The sequence below is a fragment of the Schistocerca gregaria genome, chromosome 5 (genome assembly GCF_023897955.1).
Source record: "Schistocerca gregaria isolate iqSchGreg1 chromosome 5, iqSchGreg1.2, whole genome shotgun sequence".
Classification (NCBI taxonomy): domain Eukaryota; kingdom Metazoa; phylum Arthropoda; class Insecta; order Orthoptera; family Acrididae; genus Schistocerca; species Schistocerca gregaria.
The window spans coordinates 543191993-543217087 of record NC_064924.1 but is presented as its reverse complement, the minus strand read 5'-3'; the positions used below and the strand labels follow the sequence as shown (position 1 = coordinate 543217087).

Here is a 25095-nt window from a genome sequence, read left to right as displayed (position 1 = left end):
TAAACTGTTTGTTCGGTAATTTTCACATCTGTCAACACCTGCTTTCTTTGGGATTGGAATTATTATATTCTTCTTGACGTCTGAGGGTATTTCGCCTGTTTCATACCTCTTGCGCACCAGAGTTTTGTCAGGACTGGCTCTCCCAAGGCTGTTAGTAGTTCCAATGGAATGTTGTTTCGACTCAGGTCTTTCAGTGTTCTGTCAAACTCTTCACGCAGTATCGTATCTCCCGTTTCATCTTCATCTACATCCTCTTCCATTTCCATAATATTGTCCTCAAGTACATCGCTCTTACATAGACCCTCTGTATATTCCTTCCACCTTTCTGCTTTCCCGTCTTTGCTTAGGACTGGGTTTCCATCTGAGCTCTTGATGTTCGTACAAGTGGTTCTCTTATCTCCAAAGGTCTCTTTAATTTTCCTGTAGGCAGTATCTGTCTTACCCCTAGTGAGATAAGCCTCTACATCCTTACATTTGTCCTCTAGCGATGCCAGCTTAGCCATTTTGCACATGCTGCCTTCTCATTTTTGAGACGTTTGTATTCCTTTTTGCTTGCTTCATTTATTGCATTTTTATATTTTCTCCTTTCATCAATTAAATTCAATATATCTTCTGTTACCCAAGGATATCTACTAGCCCTCGTCTTTTTACCTACTTGATGCTCTGCTGCCCTCATTACTTCATCCCTCAAAGCTACCCATTCTTCTTCTACTGTATTTCTTTCCCCCATTCAAGTCAATTGTTCCCTTATGCCCTCCCTGAAACTCTCTACAACCTCTGGTTCTTTCAGTTTATCCAGGTTCCATTTCCTTTAATTCCCACCTTTTTGCAGTTTCTTCAGTTTTAATCTACAGGTCATAACCAAAAGATTGTGGTCAGAGTCCACATCTGCCCCTGGAAATGTCTTACAATTTAAAACCTGTTTCCTAAACCTCTGTCTTACCATTATATAATCTATCTGATACCTTTTAGTATCTCCAGGGTTCTTCCATGTATACAACCTTCTTTCATGATTCTTAAACCAAGTGTTAGCTTGATTAAGTTGTGCTCTGTGCAAAACTCTACCAAGCGGCTTCCTCTTTCATTTCTTAGCCCCAATCCATATCCACCTGCTACGTTTCCTTCTCTCCCTTTTCCTACACTCGAATTCCAGTCACCCATGACTATTAAATTTTCATCTCCCTTCACTATCTGAATAATTTCTTTTATTTCATCATACATTTCTTCAATTTCTTCGTCATCTGCAGAGCTAGTTGGCATATAAACTTGTACTACTGTAGTAGGTGTGGGCTTCGTATTTATCTTGGCACACTAATGCGTTCACTGTGCTGTTTGTAGTAGCTTACCCGTATTCCTATTTTCCTATTCATTATTAAACCTACTCCTGCATTACCCCTATTTGAATTTGTGTTTATAACCCTGTAGTCACCTGACCAAAAGTCTTGTTCCTCCTGCCACCGAACTTCACTAATTCCCACTATATCTAACTTTAACCTATCCATTTCCCTTTTTAAATTTTCTAACCTGCCTGCCCGATTAAGGGATCTGACATTTCACGCTTTGATCCATAGAACACCAGTTTTCTTTCTCCTGATAACGACATCCTCTTGAATAGTCCCCGCCTGGAGATCTGAATGGGGGACCATTTTACCTCCGGAATATTTTACCCAAGAGGACGCCATCATCATTTAACCATACAGTAAAGCTGCATGCCCTCGGGAAAAATTACGGCCGTCGTTTCCCCTTGCTTTTAGCCGTTCGCAGTACCAGCACAGCAAGGCCGTTTTGGTTATTGTTACTAGGCCAGATCAGTCAATCATCCGGACTGTTGCCTTTGCAACTACTGAAAAGGCTGCTGCCCCTCTTCAGGAGCCACACGTTTGTCTGGCCTCTCATCAGATACCCCTCCGTTGTGGTTGTACCTACGGTACGGCTATCTGTATCGCTGAGGCACACAAGCCTCACCACCAACGGCAAGGTCCATGGTTCATGGAGCTAGGAATACAAATGGATAATAAATTAAGTTTGTACGAACATATGGATTATCATCTGAAGAAACTAAGCTCAGCATATCTTGCACTAAGAGACATTTTACCCTATCTTGACTGCAAAACTATAATTTAGTCATATTTAGCATATTTCCATTCTCTTGTCTTGTATGTTATAATATCCTGGGAAATAGTGCAAAATTGGAAAAAAATTAAAAATGCAATAATGATGTGTGTTGTTTGAAATTGGGCAACTTGTAGGCATTTATATTGTTGCTCAAAAGTCTGTACATCTACTCGTTAACGATATTTGTAAACGACAACGTAAATCTTTTCACACTAACTGTGATAGTTACTGTGATAACACAAAGCTGATACAGAGCGTCCATAAAGACTTAGCTACTCTCATTAGAGTACAAAAAACAGCTATCCAGCCTGGATATAATTTAAATGAATCTCTGGTGCTGTTTGTTTTTCCTCCTTTTTTACCTATACAATAATGTACACTACATTACATTTATCGTTTGCCATAGATCCCTTGGAGAGGGATCTCTGGGATGTGCAAAAAGTATTCATTGACGTGTCCTACATTACAATAGCATATTTCTACGATATGTAATTTTACAGTATCAAATAAAGACCAGGCAAATCAAATCTCTCTCGTTTTATAGTAGTGGTTTCAGCGCATTTGTTACTTCTTAGTCTATATTTTATGATTTTGTTTTATTTTCACTGAGTGTTCTTCCACAAGATGTGCTGGAGATCTCAAAGTGGAAAATGATTAGGTTTTACAATACCTGGACAGAGAAAAATCCTACTCTGATGATAAATAAATATATTTATTTGTGAAACAATGTTTAGAAAAAACTTTTTTATGCTGAAAAATTCGGCTGAGGTGAAGGAAAAAACACAGTTGCCTTAGATATTATTTGGTATTTTAAAATACCCAGCGTACGTTAAATACCGGTATGCCTTATGTATTCTATTATAAATATTGTTTTATGTGTTCGAATATATTTTCGCTACCAAATAAATATTGATTTTTGTAATGTGTGGACGACACTTTTCCCGTAATTCCACGTTTAAGCAGTTCCCTACAGATTTTTTTAAGAAGAACATTTGTTGTCAAATTTGCTTTACCCTAGTAAACTTTGATCTGTCTAATGTCGACATACAACCATTTGATGGTAATGACTTCTGTTGTTCCGTTATTTCACGTATTGTGGAAATAATCAGTTTGCTGTTTTATCGTTTTTCGCTCACCAAATTTTGTTTAAATGCTATTTGTTGCTATTAGTGTTACAAACTGGCATCATAAACGTTCGTGCAATGTAGAATTAGAAGTCAGTAGATAGTTATTGTTTCTCTATCAGCTAGATATCTCCATTTTAACCTTCGAAGTAAATTCCCGAAAGTTATTCTATGTACGTACATTTCCGATGTTTATAATATGTTTTTATTGTCACTGTATATAAATTGCTTTCATTGGTTTTATTGTATATCAATTGTAATGTCTGCGACTTTATGGGATAAGCTATCTTTGCGATTTGATCTGATCGTATTGACATGCTGCATTACTATCACATTCACAACTAACTTCTTTGGCGTTCATTTTCTAGCAGGCCACGTTAGGTGGAGGATAGCGTTTCCAAAATGGTAAGCTAGTAATCTGTTGCAAATTTACCCATCTGCCTTTAGAGTAGTGTTTTCTAGAGATTGTGGAAGAAATATGTATTTCTACAGTGTTTTAATATGGTTATTGTTCTTCTCAGTCTCTCGTGATACCAGAGAAATTCCAACACATTCTTCGTGTCATGGGCACGAATATTGACGGAAAGAGGAAAGTTATGTTCGCAATGACAGCAATTAAAGGAGTCGGTCGACGTTATGCTAATATAGTTTTAAAGAAGGCTAATATTGACTTGGACAAGAGAGCCGGTGAATGCACTGAAGAGGAGGTACGTATGTGAATTGTTTGAGAGATTTAATTCGCCATTGATGGAAAAATGGGTAAACTTACGTAGTATTGCTTCTTTCAGGTGGAGAAGATTGTGACTATTATGAGCAATCCTCGCCAGTATAAAATTCCAGACTGGTTTCTTAATAGGCAGAAGGACATTGTCGATGGAAAATATTCTCAGGTTTGTTATAGTTTGATAGTGAAAATGGCATTGTTTCACATTGATGCGTCTGGCACACTGTACTTGGTGGAATATTAGTTAAATGTGAGCATGATGGTTGAGTAATTGTATCCTTCGAATTTGTTTACTGCGGCCGAGCTTTGACCCCTCTACAGGTTTTATCCCACAGTTCCTTCCGTTAGTAAGTTCCGTACGGTTTAGTACACCAGGACGACCACTGCTAATATTTCTGAGCTGGTAATTTTCAAAAGTCTGAACTTTGTTAGATTTTTGAGTTCAGGAAAGGGGTTCTGTACAATTAAATGTTTAAATTAATCTGATGCGTTAGTAAGCTATCAGTATGTGTCAGACTGCTACACCAAAGAAATTTTATTATAAAGCATATGCCCTTATCCATAATTTATGAAAGACAATTTCTTGTAGTCATAAGATACGGACTTTGCAAATGTCATGATGCAGTTAGGTGTTAAAGTGTGGTGTATGAATTTGCAGCACTGACTTAATCTCCATTACATGCTTCTGCCCTTAGTCATTAATACTGTGTATTATAACTAGCACTAAAATTTTGAACACTATTTATTTTTGGTTTTGAAAGGTTTTGGATTTGTGTGACCGTACCAAACAGTGTAACAGCAAGTTTTCTGAGTACATGAAATGAACTATGGGTGGATCTCTGCGTGGATAAGAAAAGTGAAATCCGCACCACATCCACAAGGTCCTAATCCGCATCTGCATATATATGTTTCGAATGAGTGATTAATAGTAACAGACAGTACTACTTAAAATTATGGTATGTAATGAGTTATTGTTAGGGTGCCATTTCTGTGACAACTTTACTTTTTTTCTTAAATCACATGAAATGCTCTATATCTACTCTAAAGCAGACCTTTCCAAACAGGAAAGCATTGGTGCTCCGGAGCACACCCAATAGCGGCTCGGAACTCGTGAGATTGGAAACGCTATTTAAAAAAATCAATGTAATAGTATTAAATGATTACAATATGTATAGAAACAATTGTATTTCACTGCTCTTGTGCCAAGGCAGCTGAAAATGACGATGGTTTTAAACTGTTACTAGCACATTGCATCATTTACTGTTAGTTTTGTTTTACTCACTGCTTGGATGTGTCAAATTTTGAAGCCATTCGTCAGCTGATTAGGCTGTATTATAGCTTACGCATTCAGTCCTCATTTCCATGTGAAAATATTTACAGTATTAGGCCTACACTGCAAAATGCTGGCGCACCTGTGAGAAAGTTAAACTGCCAGCAATAATTGACGTTGCCTGGAAGAAATGTCTTCCGAAGAGTGACAGCTAAATCAATGGTTACAGAAATTAGGAGTCCATTTAGCTTTAGCTAAAAGTACAACTGAAATCTCGAACCTCGCCTTTTGGCTGATTTATCGAATTAAGACCTAGCGGTAAATGAAATGTCTGATTCATTCTCAACTAAACAAGTTTTTCACACTTTAAAACATTCTCAACATTGTTCTAAATTACTGACAGAATTTGCAGTAGATTCACAAGTAATGTCAATGTTTTAAATTTTGTTTTTAGTTTAATGGAACTGCAAATGATTGCAAGATGCCTATGTAAAAAGCACTGTCCAATAACTTCAACTGTTAGGCACTGTTCCCTGTTAAACAATACCGAGTTACAGTAAAAATGTTAAATTTTGTTACGAATTTCAGCCCTTATCTTTACTAATTTGCTGGTAAATTAAGACAATATTAATTTCGATGATTTGATTATTTTGTAAGTTTTCAATGTGATCAGAATAATCTTTGACGGGCTATCGCAGTCACAGATTGTTGGTGTTCGTAAGCCGCAGTTTGAAGTTCCACTTGTAATTAATTACAAGGCCCGCCGTGCCACCGCTCCGGCTGGGCTGTTTTACTGTTCACAAAGAGCGACAATGCTCGGCGACTGCAAATGTTACTGTAGTGCACGCTAAAATTTAGGTAGGCACTTTGACATGTTAGCTGTTGAATGTTCTTGTTGCGAAGAGTAAAAACTTAAAATTGAGCTCTTTAATATGAAAATTACAACAAAGCAAATTTCTTGTTAAGTAGTTCCTTCTTTTACCTAATGCTATTTAAATGTTCTTGTTGGGAATAGTAAAAATACATTGTCGAGGAAATTCTTCACTATAAATATTACAATAAAAACTCTCAGGCTTCAGATTAAATATTTTCATTTTCTGCTTGCTTCTGATTCAAATTCTGTAAAAGAATCAGATAAATTGTAACTAATTGATAAGCCCAAAAATAGTGAAGTAAGAGAAGCTGTACAAGTACCTTTTTACTTTGGAAGATTACTATACAGGAACATGTCATCAATTGTCTGTGGCGTCAAAGGCATGTGCCGGTCCTGCATTATTTGTCCCGCAGTAGAGAAGCTTCTCTCAGATGGCGCGCTGGATGCTGGAATGCAGTGCGTGTTTGGAAAGACGCGGATAGACATTATCACGTCTATGCCACCAAGCTATCAGGTTGATGCCTCCGGGACTTAATCATTCTTATATCTGAGAATTGCATCTGACGCAAAGTCAACTTCTTTTGTTAAATTCCAGATGTTGCTTTCTCCTTATCTTTTAACTGTGGGCAATTTTTCGCTTCCTTTACAAGTTCATCTTTTTCGGCACTGCTAAGAAATTTTAGGTTTTTATATTTTGGATTCAAAAACGTTGAAAGTTTATGGGTTACTGTCCCATTTTGTGATTAAAATATATTTGGCTGTACTCTTTAAATCTATCAGAAATGGGCTGTCACCATCATTTTTCCAAGGAAGGAGAGAAGTTTTAACTTCCACAACACACATAAGTAAAGCGTAGGTGTTTTGGAGGATTAGAGAATGGTGTCAGGAAGGTTATTGTATCTTCCAACATCCCCTTGTATATAGAATCAAATTATCTTGATTTTTCTCTGTCAAAATTGACATAACTTCAAACCATTGTGAATTAAGACTATATCGTATTTACTGTTCCATCGTGTGTCTATATCCCCTTTCAATGACTTCTGAAGGCAATTCTGAAGACCAGATTTTTTAAAAGAAAGTTGTGATAGCTCGACAGGAATTTACTAGTCGCTGCAAGTCGCTCTTCTCATCATTCGCGTCTCCTCGAGTCGTGTGCTGAGCACGAGAGCCTCTTGTGAGTGCTGCCACAATATTTGGACCTCTATCCGCAACGAACACGATGTTATTCACAGCACTGAATAAAACGACCGTAGTATCTTAATTCAAGTTTAATGTTTTCTCCTGTTTTTTAATCTCTCAAAATTTCTGGTGCACAACACTCGATCCTCAAGTTTTACTTCTTCATAATTAACATAATGTGCAGTCACTCCCATATAGTTTATTTTACGGTACGAATCAGTTCATAAATTGACAGTTAGTGCTCCACCTATATCTCTGAATATATTCTTCAATTCTGCAGAGACAGTTTCACACAGACGATTGGCTGTTTCCTTCAAATTTCTGGATATGGTGGTTGGATGGAGTAGCAATTCCTTAGCACTCACTGCACCGTACTTGGCCCCCGCATCAATAAGAAACTGTGCCGTCTCGAGAAACCCAGATCCACACGCAACTTTGAATGGTGAAATGTCTTTGCTGACAAGATTGATAAGTTTTTCTGTCCCGGCTGTCTTCAAATTTGGTGGAACTTCAGGAACTTTCACGTCTCTTGGTATTTAAATAAGTAATTATGCTACTTTGTCCTGCCTCACACGAATGTTTTAGCAAATTTGAAGTGCCACTTTTGTGTCCAGTGTAGCAATATACTTATTTACATGCAAAACAAGCCACTATATCTATCTTTTTGTTGCCATCAAATATGTATCCGAATTTTTTTCCAAATTGGTGATTTCAATTTGTTTTCCTTCACTAATGTAAAATCGCCTTTTTTCACCTTACAAGAAATTGTATCCATCGATATGGTGTTCATTTGAAGAAAGAACTCTCCTGATATTTGTTGCGATGCACGTTGTCACTTGGTTACTACAAAGCGCTAACTGAAGGCAACGGGCACCTGTCTGGTAGACAGCGGCACAGACAAATATGCTACTCTGTGACAGTGTGCAGGTTTGCCACCCAGAGAGCACGTCACAGGCCACACAAGACACGATCGCGGAAATGGATTAGGCGCAGGTCTCTTGGGTACAGTTAAGTCGGTCGTAGCCAGGTGCTGAGGACAACACATCTGCTCTACCCGGGCACACCAGGATTCCAAGAATGTCAACGTACGTACTAGGCAGATGCCTTGCTCATTATCCGAAGATGACCCGGGGATATCTGCACTGGTCGTGATTTTATCTGCCAAGTAACAAATACCGCGGATATCTGCATCCGCGCAGACCTCTACTATGGGACCATTGGGTTAGTGAAAGGGTCCAGTTCCACCCATCTTTTTTGGCCCTTGACGTAAGAGTTGTTGTATAATGTCATTGAGAGTCAGTGTGTTAGATATTTTTTGCAAAGTGTGAGTGTGAGTATGAGTAAGTGGTGGTGCACTCTAGTGTATTGTTTGTTTCTAAATTGTTGGAGAGTATTGCAGTATTGACAATAGTGCTGTGTGATGCGATATTGTCTGAGTTATTCTTCTGCCTTGGCAGTTGATTTCAGTGTCATTATTGGCTTCTGACTTATTTTTGGTTTTGAAATTGTTAGCTTGTCAATTTGTTAATGGTTTGAAAGTTATTTTTTTGTGTTCAACACCATCTACGGATGGGAAGTCATTGGTTGGTTGCTGTTGTGGGCAACAACATGGCCTATATATACTCTGAAGAGTTCTCCACTTACATGGTCACTTGGCAGAAAGTGCAGAAGTTATTACATTGAGCCAAGTCTTTGCTTCTCAAACCAGGGACAAGTGTATGTGGCAATGTTTCAGTGGGTGTAGGTAATGGTTATTTTAGTGTGTGTGTGTGGGAGGGGGGGGGGGAGACAGGAAGACATGCCTGGTTTCATTTCCCCTTGAGCTACATAGGCCAAATGAAATGTTAGATTCCACATGGTTTACATTATTGTTCATGGGTGTTTTCAGTGACTTTGTGGTTGCCACATTGTGTATGTGGGTAATAGGAGTGTCCACCATCGTGAAGACTTCGTGGACACAAAGCAGATGTGCAGAGTTCCACACATTTGTATTGCTGGGCCATCCCATGCCAACTTGTTTGATTTCACAAAAAATCCTGGATGACCATAAGGTATTTTGCTGAAATTTTGTGAACATTCTCACACGTTTTCAGTGATCAGTGTCAGTTTCACGAACATTATTTCAATCCTTATGGAGATAGTCATTTGTTTGACCCCATACTGCAGCTGTTAGCAGTGGACCCATGAGTTTTCACCTTGCAAATATTTTCTTGAAAGAAACAAAACTTGGTCATTGGGTACAATTTTATTTTATTGCTGGCCTGCATAAAGATGATTTGAAGCAGTTGGCTGAAAATCACTATAAAAATGCAAAGTTTTGCTTTTTATATCTCTGTAAGTAACTGGGGCAAATGTAAAACTTTGCTTGTAACAACTTAACTGATACTAGGTCTTAACATATAAAATTTTACTGCTATTCAGTTAACAAATAGAGGGCAGAGTTGAATTTTCCTCAAAATGCCAAAAGTGGCTATTTTTGGTCCATTTCTATAAAAGTAGTCATGTTCAAGCTCTTTTAAATCGCTTACATAAAAAAAACTATTCTAAACAACCAAAAATAACTAATTTGCTAGTATACAAAGCCACAGAAAAAGTATCTGGAAGTAAATTGAAGATGGGCCCTTATTCTGCAGATACTCAAATTAAATCTGACCCCTCTTATGTTCTACAGCTGGTTAGAATTTGCTATGGCAGACATCAAAAGTCCTGAGGACAGGAAATGAGCTTTGGTGAGAAAAATTGCAAGACCTCTACTGCAACTAGTTCTGCAGATCCAAACTCTTTATAGAAGTTGATTGGAATAGGGAATACAATATAAAGAATAGTTCTTTTTTGTGGCTATAATAATTTTAGGAAGATGCATTTGAAGAGTAATTTTTTGGGTTCTGTGTTATCAAAATTTTACCACAAGCAATCCCAAGTTTGAAGTAAATATAAGCGTAAGATCCTGAAAGGTATCTCCTCTAGTGTTGCCCTCTGACATTTCAAAGTGTTATAAGCTGGGACCATGTGTAAAGAAGCCCTTGCTAGATTTCTGAACCTCTGAAGAAACTCGCATGGGGATGAATGCTGGTTTTCTCACTTTAAAATGAATCGGCAGTGATTAAACTACGAAGGACCACACCAACACATACAGTTTTTCATGTAAACACAAATGTTCCACATTAACAGCAAACTATTGTAACACACAGTATGCTATACCTTGAACCAGAATTAAACTAGCCCATCATTACACAATACATACTAATTCTCAGCAATGTGAATCAGTTTTAAGAGCCAGGCAGTGGTGTAGAACCTGCAGGTTATTTGTACAGTGTCTGCTGCAGCTGCTATGCAGTGATTTTACTAATGTGATCTCCAGTGCTTAGGTAACACATGATTAAATTGTGAAGTTAACGAGTTTGATTCCATAGTTATAGCAGAAAAGCAGTCATGATAAATCTTGATGACACTATTCTTTTTTGAAGTTTTGAGTTATTCACACTGCACACTTCACTTCCTAGTCAAGAAGACTTGATGTTGCCTTCCCCAGTGTGGACTACACAGCTGTAAAACCAGGGGCAAACCAAGGTATCTGCCCCGGGCTGCAATTTCAGCATGGGGCCAAATCCATGTTATTGAGGAAAAACCTTTTTTTCACAAAGCACCTAGCACCCAGCCCACATTGGTCTATCAATTATTCTTATGATGTAAATAAAACAGAAAGAAACTTCCACATGGGAAAAATATATTAAAAACAAAGATTCCAAGACTTACCAAGCGGGAAAGTGCCGGCAGACAGGCACATGAACAAAACACACACACACACACACACACACACACACACACACACACAGAATTACGAGCTTTCGCAACTGGCAGTTGCTTCGTCAGGAAGGAAGGAAGGAGAGGGAAAAATGAAAGGATGTGGGTTTTAAGGGAGAGGGTAAGGAGTCATTCCAATCCCGGGAGCGGAAAGACTTCCCTTAGGGGAAAAAAAAGGACAGGTGTACACTCGCACACACACGCGCGCGCACACACACGCGCGCGCGCACACACGCGCGCGCGCACACACGCGCGCGCGCGCACACACGCGCGCGCGCGCACACACGCGCGCGCGCACACACGCGCGCGCGCGCACACACGCGCGCGCGCGCACACACGCGCGCGCGCGCACACACTCGCGCGCACCTATTCTTATGATTTTGAAATGCATTGCTGTTGGTTTTTTAATATTATTGATCTCATTATGAGTTGATTTCTGCCATGGGAATCCCTGGCACATCAACAAATAAACTTTCTTGCAGACAAAAGGCGACAGAGCTGAACCAAATAAAGCTCTTGAATGCAAATCGCTGTTTGTGGGTGACTGGGTTTGCGAATAATCAGCATTGTTATAATTACTAGTGAAGTCCATAGATTCAGACAACCAGAGTGGAAATAAATAACAGGAATAACAGGTAAGAAAGGTTACGTGTTATCTTCTGTGTATCCAAGAAAATGAAATTTTGACAAATTTTTGGCCAGACTCTTACACAAGTAAGAGCCGTTTGTACAGACCCTGGCAAGCAGCCCTTTAAGTTCTATTCTGAAAATAGTGCGGATAATGTGTTGTACGGACATATAATAATGCCTGACTGTAGAATAAATGTGTTATTTAAACTGGTGATTGGCAGGGTTAGTGAAGTTAACTGGAGAAAAAGTTCTGACACTGGCAGGAATAGCTACAGAATTAGTGGCGACAAGATTGTTAGAACAAGGAAGGAGAAGAAATGGGGACATCACACAGATTGTGGAAAAATGACTATTCCATATTTATATAAAAATTTCATATGACTACTTTTTATCTCATTCTTAAGAAGCTGGAGCATATGAATGAAATGTGAAACTATTTTCTAACAAACTTTTTGCTTGTAGGTCTAATAGGCATTTGATATTGGTACTTCGCGAAATATATTCTCTTGTATTATAAAAATGACCATTTGTGCGAAAGCTCATTTATTTGGTGTGTTGCAGTTGCTGCCATATTAGATAGGTCTATTTCATTTTATCTAGCAGTGACATGTAATCAGATCGAGAAACCACACCAGTCTTGGTTACTATTTGTATCAATGGTTTTTCAGTATTAGATATTTAGTTTTTTCATGAAGCAACTTTGATGAGGTAATAGATTCTTTTGCAGAAGGGAAAACAGGCCATGAAAGCTGTAGCAAGATAAGAGAGTAAAAAATGCCAGGACTTGCAGATTAAAGAAATATGTACTGCCTTGCTTGTCTCTCGTCTTAACGGGTTTTATGTATCCTATGTTTAATCTTACATCATACAAAACAAGTTACTAGCTAATAGGCAACAGAATGCAAATTTTCTGAAGAGTTCATGTTCTTGCTGGTTCTGTTTCAGCTCCCACCTCCATTGATGTTTCACTTCAACACCATTATCACCATTGACGTTTCACTTATCAAACTTGAAAAACCACTTAACGATATATTTTCATTGCTCGAATGTAGAGTGCTTCTGCCATCTTGTTTTCTCTATACCAAGATGAAAGTACTTGTTGCTTAGGCCATACAACTCACTCGTAGCTCAAATTGAATGGCTATATTGATAGCCAGACAGAGTACACATTTTTCTGGTGGACTCTATATGTTAATGGCTTGTTGCTCTGTATTCCTGAAGATGCAAAGGTAATTCTTTTTGCTGGTAAAATTATAGTAATCACATGCACTAAACAAGAATTATCAGAGGAAATTGGAAACAGTCTTTCAGAAAATTAAGTGGTTCTCCACAAATGCATTCAAAATTTTTGGGTGTGTGCATTGATGAGAAATTGAGTTGGAAGAAACACATTGATCTGCTGAAAGGGTTAGTTTCAGTGATTTATGTTACAGTTATTGCAAATTGTGATCATAAGTCAGTAAATTAGCCTTCTGTGCTTATTTGCATTCACTGCTTCCATATTGCATCATGTTTTGGGGTAATTCATCATTGAAGAGAGAAAATATTCATTGCATGAAAGCATGTAATCAGAATAATGGCTGGAGCCCACTCAAGATAAGCTTGCAGACATTTAAGAAACTTTGGGTATTCACAGTACCTTTGCAATACAAAAGTCCACTTCTTAAATTTGTTAATAACCATCCCAGTTCAAAAGTAACAGCAATGTGTGTAGCTATGACACTAGAAGAAAGGATGATCTTTGCTATTCTGAGTTAAATTGGACTTTGGCACAGAAAGGGGTGAATTATGCTGCCACAATCCAGTGATTAAAAATAAATTAAAAATTGTGCCTGAAGGAGGAGCCACTAGCTCCAAAAGCTTGCCTAATTGCAACCCTCTTATGTGTTTTCTGTCACTGCTTGGCAAGTAGATTATCTATTCAATTAAATTTTGTTAGTTTCTGAATAACTTCTACTCAATAGATGAATTTGTACGCATGAAGTAACTGTGTGTGTGTGTGTGTGTGTGTGTGTGTGTGTGTGTGTGTGTGTGTGTGTGTGTGTGTTCCACGGAACAACTATTAATGTAATGTAGATGTCTGTATCCCCTGTACCTGTTTCATTTGCTGTCGTGTGTTATCCAAGAATTTCTGCAGGGCCTTGTCTTTGCGTGTCTGACCTGCCTTCACTGTTTTATCTGTGAAGGCTACCTTTATACATTCTTTACCCAGTTTGTCATTGCCTAATGCTTTCTTCAAAACTCTAAAAAATCCTTGTTTTAAATAATTATAGTCCCATCTGTACAATTTTCTGCTTTTCTGGAATTTTTTCAGCTTTAACTTACACTTCATTACCAATAATTTGTCAGTCCACATCTCACTGGAAATGTCTTTCAGTTTAAAATGTGGTTTTGAGTCTCTTACCATTCTGTAATCAGTCCGTAACTCATTGGTGTCTCCACATCTCTTCAATGTACACAACCTTTGTTCATGATCTTTAATTAAAGCGGTAGTGATTAAATTACTCAGCAGAATAGTACCAGGCAGCTTCTTCTTTCCTTTCTCCATTACTTACTTTTTCTTCTCCTTTTCATACCTTAGAATTTCTCCTATTGTAGTCAAATATTCTTCATCCTTAATTATCTTAAACAATTCCATGTTTATTATGCAGTATTTCAATTTCTTTATCTGTAGTTAGTTGGTGTACAAACTTGTGCTAGTGAGTAGGTGTTGGCTTTGTGTGTGTCTAGGCTATTATAATGCATTCACGAAGCTGTTCATTGAAGCTTACCTACAGTCCTATTTTATTATTATATTTAGTCCTGTATTACCTCTATTTGATTTTGTATTTATAACCCTGTACTTATCTAACCAGAAGCCCTGATCTTAGTGCTACCAGATTTCACTAATTCCCAATATATCCATCTTCTACCTGCTGATTTCCATTATTAAATTCTTTCAATTTTGGGAGCCAGCATCACATGCTCCAGCCTATAGAATAGCAGTTTTTGTTTTTCCTGAAGAAAATTCTCCTGAGTGGTCCCTACTTGTAGATCTGACTGGGCAGTTTTTCCACAGACTATTGTCAGAGGGTGCAATTGTTATTAAGCCACAGAGCAAATCTAAAAGTACCCTGTAGTCTTGCCTTGCTTTTTCATTGTTCAAAGCAACAATGTAGTGTCAGTTTAATAGAAGGCCAGATTAGTCAGTTATTCAGACTGTTGCTCTAGCTACTCTGGGTGCTCCAGATACACCCTTTCCTCTCCCCTGTGTATCACTTTTTAGAAGGCATTTGGCTGAAAACTCACTTGCTTATCAATGTTTTTGTTGTGGCTGTCTGCAACTTAATATCTCCACTACATGGTGATTATTGTTCCCACAATGTTGATTATTCCATCCTGGATTTCCTTCCTTAATTAATGTTAAATTGCAATGTCTAGTAGAAAATCCTAGCAGAAAGGGCTGTTTGACTTGTTGTTGTCAACCATCACAGCTTGGGGATATAACATTTTAAGATATATCACAACTCTACTGTCCTGTATAGTGAAAGTTTAATTCTTGAATTTAATAATGGAGGAAAATGATAAGGGAGAAAATATTCTAGCCATTCATGTAACTCATTGGTTTACTTATATTTGCTCTTGCATAAATTAAATCCTCATTGTATAAGATATTGTTAATTGTTGTAGTTAACCTCAAGTTACCTGGACAGCAAGCTCCGAGAAGATCTTGAGAGGCTGAAGAAAATCAGGGCCCATCGTGGAATGAGGCACTACTGGGGGTAAGTTATCCAAATTTCTTAAGGAATGGGGGAAATGGAAAATCTCAGAATTTTTTTCTCAGTAACCTATTTCTCTAAAACAAATTATTGAAAAAATATTGCCTTGTGAAGTACTTTAATTATAGTAGATCAATGTCATAACTATCATAATAAAGAACATTGGTAAAAGTCTAGAGTAGAGCCAGTGGTCGTAGTTACTTGTTTGGTGCAGGAATGTTGTCAGGAGTTACTATGAGGAAATACAGTGTCAGCTGTTAATTGTATGCAGCCATTGAGGGAGCAGCAGGCATACAGGAAGAGATATGAAATTTTGATGTGATTGTAGCAACACTTCAAAAGTAATAGTTCAAAGTATGAATAAAATTGCTACTAGTTTCATGCACAGAAATACCAAATTGGACAATATCTTAAATTTTCATAAATTTCAGCACTATGAATTCATTGCTTGTTTTCTTGCCTGTCATTGACCACATGAGAATAATTGGCTACACAAAATTGGACATGGTGCCAACCTGTGAGCAATAGAGAACCACCACCATCAAGGATACCACTGGCACTCATCTAGACTTTAACCAAGAACATGTAATACCATTAATGAGGTTTGTTGTTATGGTCTTCAGTCCAGAGACTGGTTTGATGCAGCCTTCCATGCTACTCTATCCTGTGCAAGCTTCATCTCCCAGTACCTACTGCAACCTACATCCTTCTGAATCTGCTTAGTGTATTCTTCTCTTGGTCTCCCTCTACAGTTTTTACCCTCCACACTGCCCTCCAGTACTAAACTGGTGATTCCTTGATGCCTCAGAACATGTCCTACCAACCAATCCCTTTTTCTAGTCAAGTTGTGCCACAAACTTCTTCTCCCCAATCCTATTCAATATTTCCTCATTAGTTATGTGATCTACCCATCTAATCTTCAGCATTCTTCTGTAGCACCACGTTTAGAAAGATTCTATTTTCTTCTTGTCCAAAATATTAATTGTCCATGTTTCACTTCCATACATGGCTACACTCCATACAAACACTTTCAGAAATGACTTCCTGACACTTAAATCTATACTCGTAATGAAGATATTCGTTGGGTTGTATGTGTAAGTGTATCTTTCAAAACTAATAGAATTGAAGTGGTTTATGCATAATAACCCATAATAAACTTCAAAAATTAATCAGTTTGTTTGTGAAAGCCTACATTACTGAAAATGTTAAGCTATAAATTATAACACTTGGATTTTATTCATAAGGGTCAGATATTACTATGGTTTATATGTGAAATGTATTTGATGTAATTGTTTTTCAGCTTGAGAGTGCGCGGTCAGCACACGAAAACAACTGGCCGCAGAGGAAGGACAGTCGGTGTGTCTAAGAAGAAGTAAATTATTCTTTCATGGTGTCTGTACATTGACTTTTTCAAATAAACAAGAAATTCAAAATATGTTGGTGTGATTATAATTCCATATTGCTCGGTTAAAGGTTTTTGTTGCAAATGTTTATTTTGAAAATCATTTTAATGCAAGTTCATGTTGTGGTTGGTTGACTCAGAGCTAAGATATTGGATAATGTGGGTGTATTTGATGCTGAAATATTAAAGTTTTCTCATTCTTTGAATCATATAACAGTGATCATACCAGCATTGCAAGGACATTGAGCCATAGTGTGGATGCATTTAATGTACATGCTTTCAGCATTTTGATGGTACATTTGTTCTTGTATTTACACTACTAAATGAGGACAAATACATTGGTGTACTCTTAAAAGGGAAGCAGTAGTTAAGGGAGTGATGCACAGTTCTAGCATGTTACTCAGTCTATACATTGACCAATCAGTGGAGGAAACACCAGAGGATTTTGGAAATGGATTTTAAGGAGAAGTAAATACTTAGGTTTGCTATGTTGTATAGTATCACTCTATCTTTTTATTATATTGACATTCCAGTCTGGAGAGAGTGTCAAATCAAACACCTTTAAGATGTATAATTTCCAAACTGTCATTTTTGGCCACCAGTTTTGTCGATATATTAGGCCATCTTCAGGCTCCTGACCAACATGTAGGGAGATTCCAACCTTGGTTCTGGTCAAAATGGGGGCTGTACTGTTATCTGCAGATCTCCACTTGACATAGATAATCACTTAAAGCATCATCTGCCAAAACCTGGAGTTTCCATTGTTTGATTTTAACTGGTAGATGTAGAGGATTTAAAATGGAGACTGGAAATAGCAAGAAGTGTTTCTGGAAAAGACAAATTACATTCAACTCTAAATTTAAGTGTTAGTTTTTTGTCTGAAGTTATTTATGCCTTACATGCAAGTGAAAAGTGGACAGTACATATTTCAGACAAGAACTGAAAGAGGCCATTTGAAATGTGGTGCTGTAGGAGAAAGTTGAGGAATTTGATGGGTGGTACAGTAGTTAGTTTAAGTGTAGTAATCAGACACACCAAAATTTGTGTGTAGTTGCAATAGCTTCAGCGCACACACACACACACACACACACACACACACACACACACACACACACACACACACACACACACACACACACACACACACACAGGCTATACAACCAGGGAGAGCTGCATTAAACTAGTCTTGAAAGCAGCACTAGGCAGATATTGAAAAGAGTGCATTTGGTACTAATAGTAAAGAATAGATATTGTTCCTCTAACCAAAGTGTTACTGGAAGTTTATTCACAGATCTTGAACATCAGTTGAATGTGTCTAAAGGTTTTCAGGATTTTTTAATCATATTCATAAATGTCACCAGAATGTCAATATTCAATGTAGTTGCGTATTGTTCTGGGGGGGGGGGGGGGGGGGAGGAAGAAGCAGTGTTTCGTAAGAGCTGATTTGCTCTAAGTATTGTGGAGAGTAAGGGATGTGTTCCATTGCGACTTCTTACTCAGATGAAATGAAATGAAATTGATAGCCCAGGCCAACAAAAAGCAGGTAACTACTTGGTAGTTACCGTAACCTTTTTCCACTAAATCCATTATCTGACCCCAGTTCTGTCAATTGTATTTGGTTTTGACATCAGTTTTAGTAAAATATCAGCAAAAATGTGTAATGAGAATGGATCATTTTTCAGTATGAACTAAGGTTTTGTTGAGTTACACGGAAACCTCTATCTCATAAGAATTGTTGCCAGCTTATTTCCTTTCTTTGTTCATTATAAAGCATTTAATACAACAGAGAAAGAACTTGTCTGTCACTGAGCTCTCCTTTTTTCAGGGAAAAATTGAGAACTTCCAAAAGTGAAGTTTGAGACTAAGCAAACAGCCCAACTTAATTTTTCAGCACGTCTAGAACCTAAGAACTTAAATCCTTGAATGATACCTATATATCCCTCTGCCAGTGTTAGGTCCAGCAAACATGACAGTTGTTTCTAAGGTAAAGAACCCACCTGTCATGGGAAGACGGCATGCTAGGGTTTGTTATACATCCTACATTTTTGACTTTCTGCAACCAATCATATTTTTATCTCCAAGTAATGAGCTAATAATAATAACTAGGATGATTTTGTTCTTTAACTTCCTATGCCTATCAGCAGTACTAAAAATTTCTCCCTCAGAAAGTAATTACTACCAGCTTTATAATTTCCTCAAGTTGATTTACATTTGGCTTCATTTCTGGCAGATGAAACTTATTGAGGTACCAGTATGCAGAAAAATCTCTGCCTTTGAGTAAGACTTTCTTAAACCCTTGAAGTGCAACTTAAATTGTGGTGTGGTAATATAAATTTGAGTCCAAAGTTGTTGTGTGAAAGGGAGCCAAAGAGCTCAAAGTAATTAAGGGAGATGTATGCAATTAAGCACACCTGTGGCACTCATTTAAAAGATGAACAAAATTTTGCAAGATGGCTTGGCATGTAGACACTGGGATGGCCGCAACTTTGCTGCGGATAATTTCTTTCAATTGCTCCAGAGAAGTCAGATTGCGCACACGCACTCACACACGCACACTTTTTAGATTTGGCATATTCCCATATGAGAAACCATTGGGGATAAGATGGGGGGGGGGGCAATTTGTCTGTCGCCCCACCCCCTCCTCTCCTTCCCCGGGAGATAAATTTGCCAGGGATAATTTCATGACACATTGGACATGTGTGAAGTGGTTTTTGTCTTGAGGAAACTTCTTTGGTTACAACCAGGAGAGTTTTGAAATTCAGGCACCAACCAACCACTATCAGAAAACATTCTGAATTCACTGTAACTGCATGACTATTGTCCTCAAAGTATGGACCAATTATTCTCCAAGCTAATGTCACAGCCTATACAGCAACTTTTGGCAAATAAAGGGGTTCTCATGCTTCTGTTGTAGGATTTGTTGCACTACAGTAGTGGCAGTTTTGCTTATTGATGTGACCTTTCGGGTGAAAATGAGCCTTGCCAGAAAACATTAAGTGAAGAGCACTGTCACATTAATGAACTGCAGCCCATGTTTGGCATCCTGAGGGTCTAATTCTTGCTCCAATTGGATATTGTAAGGGTACATTTCAAAATCTTTTTGTAGAATTCTGTGCAGTGATTTATTCCTAATTAAAGAACTCGTGTGCTTACAAATGGAGAGGTTAGGAATGTTATGAACAGACCGATTAACACACTCCACACATTCACCTGTTCTTGATGTCCATGTTGCCTGTATTTAAGTAGGTCCAGAGTTGAACTAGTCTCCTTAAATGTTTTGATCTATTTCCTGATAAGTGAATTTACATAATGCAATCCACAATAAATGAAAAATATATCTGCTCTAGTCACTAAATCACACACTGTAAAATTAAAAATGGGTGTGGTGAATGTTATGTTAAATGTATATTGCTTGATATGGATATTTTTGAGGCCTCAACACATTAAAATCTATAAGAATAAGTATTTCATTATAAAACTTTTCATTGTTGGCCTGTTTAATGTAATTATGAAATACAGACAGTTGGGAGCTCACAATATTTTACTTTGCATCGTGATTTGGTGAGATAAGCAGTACTAGAACAGTGCAACCAAATAAGAGTGGCCTGTCACATAGTGAGGGACAGATGTATAACAAAACCATATAGTTCAGTTACACATATTGGATCACATAGTACTGTCCAAATAGGGTAGAACTACGGTAATGCAGTATTAGTCTGATGTTCCACTTCCTTCGTCCAGTAGACAAAACCGGAATTGTCTGAGGAATCCTGTGACAAGAGGTAACTGCTTTCCCTGTTATGTTTTCTTTCCTTTTTTTTTTCCAAATGTCTTAAATAGTGTTACTCTTATGGCATGTGCACAGTACCAAAAATCTTAAATGTTTACTCAGGGTTTAGCCAAATTTGTAATTCATCATATTTTTTTTAGTTAACTGAAACTCATAAGTAGAATTGTTACCTATGCAATGTTCTAATTGAGAATACCAGTAACGTAAAGCTTTGTTATTGTTCCTTTGTAAATGTACCAAATTACTAAATTTCAGGTGAAGTAGATCAAAATAGACATAATTGAAGTGTGTAGACAGCTAATGCTGGAAATATGTTGGCAAATTTTGCACTCATTTAGTTTCAGGGTAATTAGCATTCTTATCCAAAACTGGTACTGAGATAGAACCGCATATTTTGCCAAAGTAGGCAGCATAGTCTAATAGCAATTAGTATTTTATTTAAAAATACCCAGTCAAACAAATCTTGATTCACTATTAAGTTATTGAGAAATATTGAGTTAGTGTGCTAGTTCGTAGCACTTTTACTTAAGTATAGTAAACGGATTTAAGCCATGAATAATATATTCTCCTTCACTATTTACAACAGTCTTCCAGTGCTGCGGTACTTACCAATTCTGCGGTCATAGCAGTCACTTAGTTTTGAGGCAAAGAACTCGTTCTGTCATATTTGGAGCACAATGTCATTCAGGAAGGAACTTCCTTGAAGGTTGTTTGATAGTGAAGAAAGTGAACATCAGAGGTTGTAAGATCATGGATATAAGGTGGTTGCAGAATGACTTCCCAACCTAACTCCTGTCTTAGTGTTTTTTGTCAGTCAGAATGTGCATGGGTGTTACGTCGAGCAGTGTCACTTCACACAGTCTTCCTAATAGTTGTTCTTGGACTGCATCTGCAACTGTTCTCAGTTCTTGACAATAAACTTCATCAGTGATGGTTACACCTCAGGAAGCAATTCACAGTACACCAGGCCATTGATGTTCCACCACATGCATAAGATCTTTCGTGGATGCACACAAGTCTCCCCCTGCGGGTCCAGGGGTTAGAATAGGCCCGCAGTATTTCTGACTGTCGTTAGAGGTGAATAAAAGGAGTTTCACATGTTTCGGCCTTTGTGATAGTCCGCTGTAGGGTCTGACCTCTATTCTTCAAAATTTTCCTGAAGAGTGAGCAAATTGGGGAAGGGCGCCTTACAAGATGTAAGGTCCTTCGGGGATTGAGATCTTTAGCCCACTTTCTTGTTGTTGCATTGCAGTCCTGCCCATTCTCCATCTCTTGGGCGAGGACACCTTCCTGGGTGCATTTTCCACCATGCACTGTGCAGTGTCAATATCTGTGTCGACAATGAGTATGGACTTCTTTGCATCTGATATCCAGCATGATAGCCAGTCTGTTGTGGTGGGGCTGCAATGTACTCTGTTCGTTGTAACCCACCTGACCACACTGGGATCGCTCTGCTGATGCCTGCACCGTTAACTCCCCACGTATGCCAATGGGTAGAAGCCAATCCCCCTGGGGCATCGGGACTCCTGACAATGGCCATCCTGCCAGGTGGCCTTTGCTGCGGCTGGGTGGCAACTGTGGGGAGGGCCCATGGTCGGAGTGGGTGGCATCAGGGCAGATGACACGCGATGAAGCATAGTCCATTGTCTCTTGCTTGTGTGAAACACAAGTTGTCACCAAGCTATCACAAGCTCAATTCAATGCACAGAAGTATGACCCCAAATCGTTTTTCACCATGGGAGGAATGCCAGGCTAAGGATGGCAGCGGATCTTGTTCGCTACGGTACCTTGTATGTTCGAGAGCTAATCGAGAATCTTTCATGGCGATGAAGCCTCAGTTTTTTGTTGAGCATTTAGAGTAAAAGTTCAGGGTGGTGGAGGGCTTGTCCAAAATGAGATCTGGGTCAGTCTTGATCAAAATAGCATCATCTACCCAGTCACAGGAGTTACTCACTTGTGACAAGCTGGAGAATGTTTCTGTAACCATCAAGCCCCATAAGAGCTTAAATATGGTCCAGGGTATCATATTTCACAGAGGCCTTCTTTTGCCTTCCACCGATGAGCTGCACGCCAATTTAGAGTGGTGGGATGTATATTTCGTCCGGCGTGTCGAACGGTGTCTGAAGGATATGAGATTGCCACCAGTGCCTTCGTCTTGGCCTTTGAGGGTGATACATTGCCTGAGAAGGTCAAGGTGATGGTCTACTGGTCTGATGTAAAGCTCTTTTCTCTGCCCTGATGTGGTGCTTTAAGTGCCGGACGCTCGGCCAAATGTCTTCCCGCTGTACTTCTAGCATCACATGCCGAGATTGCGGACGCCCATCACATCCCAATACTCCATGTGCCCCGCCTCCCATCTGTGTCAGCTGTGGAGAGCACCATTTGCCTTGCTCGCCTGACTGCAGGATTCTTCAGAAAGAAAGGAAAATCATGGAGTAAAAGACCCTGGACCACTGACCTACACTGAGGCTCAGAAAATTTAAACGCTTGCTTCCTGTGTGTATGACACTGTCTTAAGCCGCTGCTACAACAGTTCTGGCACCATCAGCTCCACCAAATCAGGTCACATGCATCAGGTCACTCTACAGCCATATCTTCTAAGAGGAAGAGTTCTGTCTGTGGTTCTGATACATCTGCCTTTCCCCCCTTGGCCACTCCCTGGGAGGAAGGACAGGCCCAACGGCTTGGGGCGAAATACTTCCCCCGCTATTTAGTCTGTTCTTGGACCGATGGGACGTTCGCCACCTCCAAGCTCATGTTCTTTGTACAGCATATATTCTCATAAAGACCACCTCCGGTACACAGTTGGCGGCACTCCAAGCATGCGACCGACTAGGGGACATCCCAGTGTCCATTGTCCCACACCTGGCACTCAATAGGACGCAGGGGATATTTCCCATCGGGACCTCCTGCTGCAAACTGATGAGCTCAGGGCCAACCTGGAACGCCGTGGTGTGCATTTTGTCAGGCAAGTCGAGCGCGCCCCCAAAGATCGGCAAGTCGACACTGGAGCGTTTATCCTCGCCTTCGAGGAGGATGTTCTCCTGGAGAAGGTAAAGGTGATGTGCTACTTGTGTGATGGTGACCTTCCGCCCTCCTATGCAATGCTTTCGATGTTTGCACTTGGGGCACATGCCATCACGGTGTGAAGCTGAGCGCCTTTGTGGCGATTGTGGACGTACTCTTTGTGAGGGGCATACATGCACCTCAGTGTGTTAATTGTCCTGGCCTCCACTCGCCTAGATCTTTTAACTGCCCCGCATTATGAGAAGGAGAAAAAATTCTTGTAGAATTGAAAACCTTGGACCGTCTGTCTTACTCTGAGGCCAGGAAGAAGTATGACTGCCTCCAACCCATGATGTTGACAACGTCATTTGCTTCGGCAGTGTCCACTCCTTCCACAGTATCCTCACCTCTATCCTGTCCTCCCCTCCACCTCCTCACCCCATCCGGGGTCTATGCCTCCACCTCCCAAATCCTCCTCCCTTGTGGCCCCTGCCCCCTCTTCCCTGGGGCCACCCTCCCTCCTCCTCCGCCACCTGAGAAGCAATCCTCTTCTCAGGCGTCCAGTGGGGAAAGGTTACGGACCCCGGCTTCAGAGGTCCAGTGTTCCAAAAAGGACCCCGAGTGCGAGGACTGTCTTCGGGTCCTCAGTTTCGCCGGGACGCCCTCTCTTCCCTGGGGCCACCCTCCCTCCTCCTCCGCCGCCTGAGAAGCAATCCTCTTCTCAGGCGTCCAGTGGGGAAAGTTTACGGACCCTGGCTTCCGAGGTCCGGTGTTCCAAAAAGGACCCCGAGTGCGAGGACTTTCTTCGGGTCCTCAGTTTCGCCGGGACGCTCTGCTGCCAGGCGCAGTTGGCCTGTCGTCGGCAGATGATGATGATGATGATGATGCCCCTCCTGCGCAACGCAGGAATGTGGCCGCAGCTGGTGACGACTCAGTGGAACAGGATCCGCCTCCCGACGGGTGTAGCGATGTTCCCTCGAAACCTGGCCGTCGAGGTGACCAGCTCTTCACACGTTTTGTTCTCCCTTTCTCTGATTCCCGATGTATCTGTTACATTGGAACATAAGAGGTATTCGATCTAATCGAGAGGAATTACAACTGCTCCTCCGCCTGCACTGTCCACTCGTCATTGATCTCCAGGAAATGAAGTTCGCCCAATTGACCATATTGCTTTTACCCACTATACCTCCGAGCAATCTGACCTAACCACTCCAGCTCATGGTGGGGTCATGGTGCTCGTTCGGGATGATGTCTATTACCATCCCATCAACCACCCCACTCCAAGCAATAGCTATCCGTAGTACTCTTTCTGCCTTTACTTTTTCTGTTTGTATTGTCTACACTCCATCGTCATCAGTCGGGCTGACATGGTGCACCTCATTGCTCAGCTTCCTCTGCCACTTCTATTGTTTGGCGACT

General features: G+C 39.7%; 1 protein-coding gene across 1 annotated transcript; it reads left to right on the top strand.

Moving 5' to 3' along the window:
• The first annotated feature begins 3537 nt into the window (after window positions 1-3537).
• LOC126272069 (40S ribosomal protein S18) lies at window positions 3538-16913 on the top strand. The gene is made up of 5 exons (XM_049974614.1): window positions 3538-3644; window positions 3761-3946; window positions 4028-4129; window positions 15390-15481; window positions 16779-16913. The coding sequence occupies exons 1-5, from the start codon at window positions 3642-3644 to the stop codon at window positions 16852-16854; spliced, it is 459 nt and encodes a 152-aa protein (XP_049830571.1). The 5' UTR covers window positions 3538-3641; the 3' UTR covers window positions 16855-16913.
• The last annotated feature ends 8182 nt before the right edge of the window (window positions 16914-25095 follow it).

Excerpts from the sequence above, each read along its gene's own strand:
- LOC126272069 (XM_049974614.1), top strand. Across the intron at positions 4,130-15,389 it reads TCGATGGAAAATATTCTCAG|TTAACCTCAAGTTACCTGGA; the intron begins GTTTGTTATAGT and ends TAATTGTTGTAG. Across the intron at positions 15,482-16,778 it reads GGAATGAGGCACTACTGGGG|CTTGAGAGTGCGCGGTCAGC; the intron begins GTAAGTTATCCA and ends ATTGTTTTTCAG.